Source organism: Pteropus medius, unplaced genomic scaffold, assembly GCF_902729225.1.
Source record: "Pteropus medius unplaced genomic scaffold, Ma_sr-lr_union100, whole genome shotgun sequence".
Taxonomy (NCBI): Eukaryota; Metazoa; Chordata; class Mammalia; order Chiroptera; family Pteropodidae; genus Pteropus; species Pteropus medius.
The window spans coordinates 10,650,226-10,659,203 of NW_024352783.1; the positions used below are offsets into that span (position 1 = coordinate 10,650,226).

Genomic DNA, 8,978 nt, shown 5'->3' on the forward strand with positions numbered 1-8,978 from the left:
GAGACCTCATTCATGACCACTTCACACTTACTCCTGCTCCCCTCCCTCCTCTATCCCCCTCTCCCTTCCATCTGCCCATCTATCATCATTACTGGGGAACCACCACATCTCAGTGACCTGCTAATATCAGTGGTGGAACTTGGAAACATGCCAAGTGTAGGTTTTAGTTACCAAATGCCACGTTATAAACCAGAACCTAGTGACTCAAACCAATAACTGTTTATTATTTCTCATGTTTCTGCAGTCTAGGCTAGACTCAGCCGGGCAGGCCTTCCATTCTACCTGGCTCTGGCTGGGGTCAGGGTTGGGATCAGGGCTGGGCTGTGCTAGAAGTTTCAAGAAGGCTTTAGAAACGGGGTCTTGTACATGGCCTCCCGTAGGGCAGGCTGTTCACTGGGCATCCCTACAGCATGGCAGTGAGAATGGTTGAAGTCCTTCTTGCTAACTGGCTTCCACAAGGGAAGTGCTATTAAGCACTACTCCTGGGACTGGCCCAGTGTCACTCTGCCTCATTGTGGGGGTCAGAGCAAGTCCAGGCCAGCCAGGTTCAAGAGGAAATAGACTCCACTTCTGGATGGGGCCACTGGCAAGCACACCCAGGGAGGAGAAGCCCTGATGACCTTGTGGGAGACCAGCTGCCATAGTACAGGCTCGGTTGCCCCCCAGAAGTTACAAAGTAATAGAAACAATATAAAAATATAGAGGAAAAGTAAAAGGGAAAAAAAGATCACCGTGGTGGTTCTACTCCAGAAAAACAGCCTTTTGTTCTCATTGTCAACTGCCAATATCGTACATTTCCTTTTAAATGTTTTGTCTCTTTATAAAAAAATATATGTAGTTTTATTTTGCTTTTTTTCACTTAGCCTTACATCATTCATATTTCTCTGAATAGTTATAAACCCTTGTGGGCATTTGCCACTATCTACTCAGCCAGTCTCCTAATTTGGGGAATTTCACTTGTTTCTGGTTTTGTCTTTCCATTTGAAGTCCTTGGCCATCCTGGGGGAGCGACTGGTGAAACACTGCATGCTGGGCTCACCCCTCTGGGTGGTCTCCCTACCGTTCTTGCTGAACCCACCCTGGGTAGCTCTCTGAGGGCACTTGACTGTAGCTATGGAACATAAAGGGCATTTACCAGAATAAACACGGGATAATGTTTGGGAAGCCTCTCAGCCATAATGAGTGTTGACCAAGTGCTGATCATGTGAACCCTTGTCTGGGATGTCACAGGGCACACCTCACAGTCACCATGGAGACGCAACTGTCCTGTGGCAGGCTGGTCCCTAGCACTGCACTTTTGGGTGCTTCTCAGTATTTACTATTACAAATAACACCACCCCATGTATCTCTCTGCCCTGAGGCTGTTTTTGTTTTGTTTTTCATTTTTTGAGCTCTTTAGAAAAAAGTTACCAGGAAAGGGACTACCAGGTAAAGGGTTTGGACATGTTTCCACTTTCCTAATTATAAAGTCTGGTAGTCCTCCGGGTCCTTTTCTGTCAGTCCACGCAGGGTCCTCACTTCTGCTTGTTGGAATCTGAAAATTCTAGGAAAAAGAGCATCCTGAATTTATCCAATAAAAATAAATACACATAGAATCACGCCCACGCCCATTGTATTGTGTGTATCCTCCATCTGTGTGGTATGTTTATGTCTTGACTAGAAAGGGGCCGTTAGCCTAATGGAAGGTTTTCTTAGCACAATAATTAGTGATCTGTTCAGGTACCAGTTGCCAACGTGAAGCATTTGTTTGAGCTGAAGTATCTTCTGTTTATTGTGGTCATTATGCTGTCAGTGAGAAGCTTCTGTGCTGTTTCAGGCAGGGCCTGGGCTGACCTGATTTGTTTTTTTCTTTTCAGCAGTCAAAATTAGAACTCAGAGTTTGTCATAAGCTAGCCAGTTTTTTTCCATAAATGACTTCCAGTTAACTGCAGGCGAGGCACAGGGCTAGATGCAGCGTCTTGGTAGCCCTGATGTCGTTTGCAGAGAGGTCCAGGTCCAATAGGGTTGATGAGGCCCTGGTAGCCACCTGTTCTTGGAGTCAGGGAGAAACAGTGATGGGGCCAGAGAGGGGAAGGTTTCTTGGAGGAGGAAGTATTAGTGATGGGCCTTATAGGATGCCAGTGGGTGGACGGTGGGGGCTATGGAGGAGGAGGGGCTGCAAACATCAATTCCTGATGAGGGCTGGAGTGGACTGTTGCAGAGTGAAGTAGCTGATCAGATGTGGGCCTCATAACATTCCTTCTCCATCCTTGGGGGAGAGACAGGAATATGAGCATCATTTCATTTTCCATTTGCCTTCTCTGTAATAACAACAGCTGCCCAAATTAGTGGCAGCAGAGGCTAAGACATCATAGAGACGTTAGAGAGGGGAGTGGCCTGTTGTAAACAGTGGCCTCGTTGCCTGTCCAAGTTCCTTTGCTAACTGCTGCCTTTCAGGAAGGTGGCCCAGGGCTGCCAGCTCCTGATTTTTCCAAATTAGGTAAAACTTGTTTTTTTTATATAAAATCTTTTGAATTCAGATTGTTTGAAAACCTAAGGATGATCAAACCAGTCACAGCCCAGGGCAAGATCTGTTGGTTGGGTCAGAGCAGCTAATACTGTGTCCCCCTAGCTTTCATCTTTGGTCTAATATCACATGTCATCCCTTGACCTGCCTCGGCCTGCCTCGGTCCAGCTCCAAGTGCTGGGCCAGGACAGGCAGGTTCTGAAATACTCTCCTGGGTGCAGAGTGTGGATGCATCTGACCCAGTGCCTCTGTCCCCACTGCAGATCGAGATGGCCATTCTACGGTTTCCTTATGAGTCTTGGGGGACCCCGTTCCAGCAACTGAAGCAAGTGGTGGAGGAGCCGTCCCCCCAGCTCCCAGCTGACCGTTTTTCCCCTGAGTTTGTGGACTTCACCGCACAGTGGTGAGTCTATAGCTCTGACCTGGCCAGATCCCAGTTCCTCCCTTTTCTTTAAAAAATAAGCCCCCAAACAATGTAGCATCAAAATATGTGAGGCAGAAATAGTGCACAAGGAAAATATGACAAACTGTGGTCCTTGGGGAGATTTTTAATATAGTCTTAGAAGTGGACAGATCAGTTAGACTGAAAAGGAAAATGAAAAGCTTGTAGAAGATTTAATAGCATAAAGAAATTTGCTTTTATTGATGTTTAGAACTTTGTACCAAATTAAAGAATGCCTGTGGGAGCTGTATGAAAATTGTGTTTGAAGTTAAAAAGGGAACAGGGAAAAAGGAAAAAGGCAAAGTCATACAGGCTGCATTCTCTGCTCATAAGTAAATAAAACAAGAAGTCCATAACTAAAGAGGAAAAAACTACATTGAAACTCAAAGTAAATTCTTCTGACTCACTCTTGGATTATGAAAGAGATTTGAAAAATAAAATGACAAGCTATTCAGAAGTGAAAGACAGTGAGAACATAACATCAACATCTATGTGTTATGGGTAAAGAGATACTCAGAGGAAAATTTGTAGCCTTTATTTCTTTAATTAGAAAATAAAAATGACTGGAAACAAATGAGCTTTGCAAACAGTCATCGATCACCTTGACCCCTTTTAATTGGGGCTGCCCTTCTCCCAGGACCTGTGATAAGGAATTTCCCCTCCTAATTAAGGATAGCAAGTATACAATTGTTAATGGTGGCATTTCCATATCATTTTAGTATTAGGGTCATTGGAAATTTCCTAGATTGCTATGGAGACAAGAAGGCTAACACCCCAAGAGGCAAAGAACTAACACCCCAAGAGGCAAAGAACTAACCCCAAGAGGCAAAGAACTTGGTCCATGTCTTTGCACCCACAGATTCCACTCTGCCCTCAGGAGTTCCCCAGAACAGCCTCACCCCTTCTTTCCCAAGCCCCGGGAGCACATGGGTCCCCTTGCTGCCCAGTTAGGGGTGACTCCAGCTGGCTTGGCCATCTTGGAGGGGCTGGACTTGCTTCCTCTGTGCCAGTCTGGCCCCAGCCTGCTCTGTTCTCTCCTAGCCTAAGAAAGAACCCCGTGGAGCGCATGAGCTACCTGGAGCTGATGGTGAGTGTGGGTGGGAGCAGCACTGGGCCAGCTCTCTAGGGAGAGGGCTGATTCCACAAACACAGAGGTGGGTTGCCTCTCTGGCTTGCTCCTGCATTAATTCGTTCAGGTACTCAGTCATTCATTTGCTCATGCCTACTCTGGCTCTCTGCTTTCTCCTCTGTGCCAGGCCCTGTGGAGGGGTGCACAGGCAGTGCTGTGACAGATGGTGCAGAGGGATGGGGGAGGGTTGGGGTAGGGGAGGCAGGTGGATAATTTTATCTAAAGGCATAAGGGAAGGCTTCACAGATTGGGTGACATTTGAATTGGGCCTAGAAGGATGAATAAGAATTTACCCACTGATGGAAAGAGCATTCCAAGCCAAATGCCCATCATGGGTAGACGCCTGGCATGTATGGGGAAAAGTGAGTTTTGTGTGGCCAGAGGATAGCTGCAAGAGGGCCAAGAAGGAATCCTCAATGCTGCATCTAACAAGGAGGGCTTCCTGGGGGTAGAGGTCCTAAAAGATGAGTAGGAGTTTGCCAGGCAGAAGGAGCAGCAGGGAGGGGCTGGGGCTGGTTTGGGGAGGTGGGGCCACCTCTACCTCACATCTTCTGTTCTCCAATAGGAACATCCTTTCTTCACCTTGCACAAAACCAAGAAGACAGACATCACTGCTTTTGTGAAGGAAATCCTGGGAGAGGACTCATAGGGGGCAGGGCCTCGGACCCCACTCTGGCCCTCTAGTGCCCCACAGCCCCCTCTGCTGGAGCAGTGCTTGCCCACACCTATAAGCTACTGCCACCCTGGCCTTGGGCATTCCAAGAGGAATCGAGGGGGCTGCTCCCAAGTGCCAAAGAACCAGACTGTCGGGGCCCCCCGCTGGGCCCATGCGGGCCCCACCAGTGCCTCTGTCCTGCTGTTCCAAGTCTCCAGCCCTGAGGCCTTGGACTTGGAGGGGCCTGGATGCCCCTGCCAGACGCTGCTGCCCCTCACAGAAGGCATCCGGTGCTTGTGCACAGGCCACTGCCTTGGCCCAGCCCTGGATGCCACCTGAGTTGTATATTTTTGTATCTTTCGACTGAATGAACTTTGCACACTTCAAGGGTGGCCACACATCTCTCCCAGCATCAGTAGAGGGGACACGGGGATGAGCCACATGAGTCCTCCTGATCCCCCTCTGAGGGAGAAGCCAGAGCCACTTGAGGCCTTCACCCAGCACTGGCAAATGGCCTCTAAGGGGCACCAAGGACACTTAGCCTCTGCCTGCCACCTCTAGGGGTGTTGTTTCACTTTTTAAAAACAAATTTGTCTTTTTTTTCTTTTGCTTTGTGGGTTTGGCTGGTTTTTCTCGCATGGTTTGGAGCCGATAACTTTTCTGCCACTCCCTAGGGGACCAGCAGGCTGAGACCCACCCTCTCCACTCAGGCTGGAGTCTAGGAGGATGAGCCCAAAGTCTCTGCTTAGAGAGGTATTCTTCTTGGGGATTGGCTTGACAGGGGCTATAGATTTGCTTTTGGTGTTAGAAAAGAAAAAAATGTTTTGAAGGACTACCTGTTCTGGGTTCTATCCCTGGTGGATTGGGGCAGTTACATGATTGCTGTTTTGATTTTAAAAAAAAAAAAAAAAAAAAGCAGGTCAAAAGGTTGTGTGAGACTGTGTCACAGCGGCGAGCCCCACTCCTTGTTGAAGGTCTATAGCCTCTAGAAGGACTCCTTCCCCTGGGAGAAGGCCAGGGCAGTGTGATCAGGGGAGTGGGGGCTTGCTGGCTTGCCAGAGTCCTGCACTTTCATCTATGAAGATAATAAAGTTTCCAGATAACTGAGATGAGGCACCAGGCCCTATGCTGGATGCTGGACAAAGCAGCAGACACAGGCCCAACCACTAGCAGGGCCACTTGCCCCACTGTCATTGAAGAATACTTTGCCAGATGCACAGAGTGATGAGCAGGTGTTGGGCCTTGATATTGTCACCTCATTGAAGGTGTTATGTTATTGTCTCAGGTTATTATGTTGTTAACCCCAGTTTACAGATGAGAGAACAGGTCCAGAGAATTGAAGTAACTTGCCCAAAGCCACATTGCTTGTAAGATGGAGAAACAGGCTTGGGGACAGGCAGTGGTCCCCTGGAAAGGGCTCTTAGGGGAGTGGGGGCAACTCAAGGAAGGCCTCTGTGCTGGAGTCCAGTCTGGCTCTGTGATCCTTGAGGCCTGGGCTGGGGCAGAAACGTCCTCCATATTTCAGCAGAGGGGAGTTTATTTGCTCATGTAAGCAGATCTGTATCACTTCAGGCACAGTTGAAGCCAGGAGCATGGTTAATATCCTATAGAACTTGTGTCCACCTTAGCTCTGTATTAGTTTCATACTCTCCACATGTGTACAAGTCAGGACTCAATGGCTCCCACCAGCTTAGCAAAGTTGTCCAGAGCTGAAGTCCCAGGGCTGGCTTATTTGATGGGAAGGGGTCACATGCTCATTCCCAAACCAATCACAAGCCAGGAGAGTCAAATATGGGAGAATTAGCCTACTCACAGCTCAAAGTCTGAGAGCAGGCCCCCCCTAGTCCTCCAAACGATATTAGGGCATGTTCCCAGAAGGAGGCACAGATCCTTTTGGGATCTATCTCCCAACCTCAGTCTACCACTCCTCCCCTCCTTTCTTAGCCTGTCTCCAAATAGCCCTCAGTCTGAGACAGCCTTCTGCCTATTGACCCTTCCCTGGCACAGCTTTTAACAAGTTCAAAGAGGTTTTTGTGCCCCTCCCACCATGATGAAGGCTTGTTCTTACCTGGGGGCCTTTGCACCGCCTGTGCCCTCTGCCTGGAACCCTCTTCCCTGCAATCCCTGGTCTCCTATGTTACTTTCTCAGGGAGGCCACCTCCCACCTGGTCCAGCCAGTGTAGCCAATCTTTATCTGCTTTATCTGGGCAGATTTGACCTGCCTCTGTTGTGTCCCCAATGCTGACACCTAGTGAACAGCTCAGTCAACCTTTGGTGAATGAAAACACTAATGAATGAATACACAAAGCATGAAAGAGTGAATGAATCTTGAGATCCTGTGTGTGGGTGTGCACATGGATGTGTGTGCCTGTGCGGATTGGCCCACATGCAAGTGCATGCGTGCACGGGTCCCACCCCAACCCCTGCTCAGGGCAGGCCAGAGCCGTGTCCTAGGGGCACGGCCACTGTTGCTCCTCCTGCAGTCACCAGGAGGCGTCAGAACTCCGACTTTGACCCCCCTCTCCCTGGAACTCTTCAGGCTTGGCCTTTGAGAGCCCTGTCTGCCAACTCTTTCCCCATCCACCTCCACTATTCCTCCATTTGAGAGGGGAACAGGGTCTCCTGGTAGACCAGGGGCCTGTGTGGGGACTCTGATCCGCTCAGCTCAGTTCTATGCCTTTGCATCATAAGTCCACTGGTCTGCCTGTGTGCAGTTCCCCCCCCTCCCCCACTTCATGCATAGGCCCTGGTGGGAGCTCTGGGTTGATGTAGGGTGACAGGGCAAGAATTCTGACATCCACAGATTCTTGACAGTTTATACAACTCATGACTTCAGTGATGACTTCAGTGAAGGCTCCCTACTATGCATCTTGCCAAGTGGCAGGGTCCTCTTCCCTGTCCCCAGGCTGTGAGGTAGAGGTCACAGGCACAGGGGCTGGACTGAGCTCTTTGTGGAGGCCAGATGCCTTTATTGCCCTCCAGGCAGCAGGGGCTGGACACTGCATGTCCCAAACCCAGAGCTAAGTAGTCTCTGGACATACAGAGGTAAGAGGCATGTGGACCTTTTGTTTCAGTTACAGTTTCAAGAGTCTCCTCATCAGGCAGCATAAAAAATTTCAGGCTTGGTATAGAGTGGGGAGGTAGCCCCTGAGGGAGGATTTGGTGAGTTCCCTTCTAGAGGCCACGGAAGGCAACCTCATTAAATATCTCAGTCTCTCCTCCCCTCAGAATTGTGCTGCGGCTCCCACTTCCCCCAGTCCAAGCCTCCCAGTAGCCCGCAATACCCACACCAGTTGGTCCACCCGGACTGCCCCTCCTGCCACTCTCCCACTTGCTCCCTGAGCTTCAGCCTCTTCATACTCAAACACGTCAAGCCCAGATCTTCCTCAGGGCTTTTGTACTAGCTGTCCTCTCTGCCCAGAATGCTCTCTCCCAAGATGTCCTGCTGGCTGGCTCAAATGTCTATGTTCAGATGCCACCTCCTCATGGAGATCTCCCTGAACACCCCATCGATTTATTCCCTCACCCTGCCATATTTTTTTTCATATTTATTTTGTAAACAATAATATTAATGGAGCCACTTTAAAATGGAGTCACTTTAAAATGGAGGCAGAGCTGCCATGCCAGAGGACCTGCCCTGCATATCTTATGCCTCAAGCTTTGGAAGGTTAAAAAGAGGGCAAAATAACCTTTGGACTGGGCCTAAGCAACCTGTTTCCCAAAGAACTGTTTGCAAAGATAACAAGAAAGCAGTTATGATGACTATTGAACTGAAAATTAAAAACACTGTTTAGAATTAACATCATTATATTATCTGCTCTAATAGAAATGCCTTTCTTCTACTGATGTAATCGTTCCCTTTCCCTTTCTCATAAATACTCATTGCCTTTGTCTCCTAATCAGAGCATTATTTGGGCTTCTGCCTGAATCAGTGCTTCCTCAATAGCTATATTCTTACTGATCTCAATAAAGGCTTGTTGCCTCTTACTTTGAAAGGCCCTTTCATTTTTAGGTTAGCAATTTATGTACATTCTTGTTCACTGACCACCACCCTTGCTAGACTGGGAGCTCTTCTAGGTCCAGGATGAGTCCATCCTGCTCAGAGCCTGGCACGAAGGGGTTCATGACAGAGGAACTAGCAAGCACAGGGAAGGTGTCCTCTAGCCCCCGAGGACAAGCCCAGAACGAGGGCAGTGGGGCCCAGGGAACCGGGCCTGCCAACTGTGCCAAGGTTTGGGCTGGGGTG

At 49.0% G+C, this 8,978-nt stretch overlaps 1 protein-coding gene across 2 annotated transcripts in view; it reads left to right on the forward strand.

Moving 5' to 3' along the window:
* MAP2K3 (mitogen-activated protein kinase kinase 3) overlaps positions 1-8,719 on the forward strand; it is a 31,301-nt gene extending 22,582 nt beyond the window's left edge. For both annotated transcript variants that reach the window (XM_039847628.1, XM_039847627.1), the window contains 3 exons: positions 2,770-2,909; positions 3,990-4,035; positions 4,643-8,719. In XM_039847628.1, coding sequence (XP_039703562.1) covers positions 2,770-2,909; positions 3,990-4,035; positions 4,643-4,726 — 270 coding nt within the window. In that variant the 3' untranslated portion in view covers positions 4,727-8,719. The remainder of the gene's footprint in view (positions 1-2,769; positions 2,910-3,989; positions 4,036-4,642) is intronic.
* The last annotated feature ends 259 nt before the right edge of the window (positions 8,720-8,978 follow it).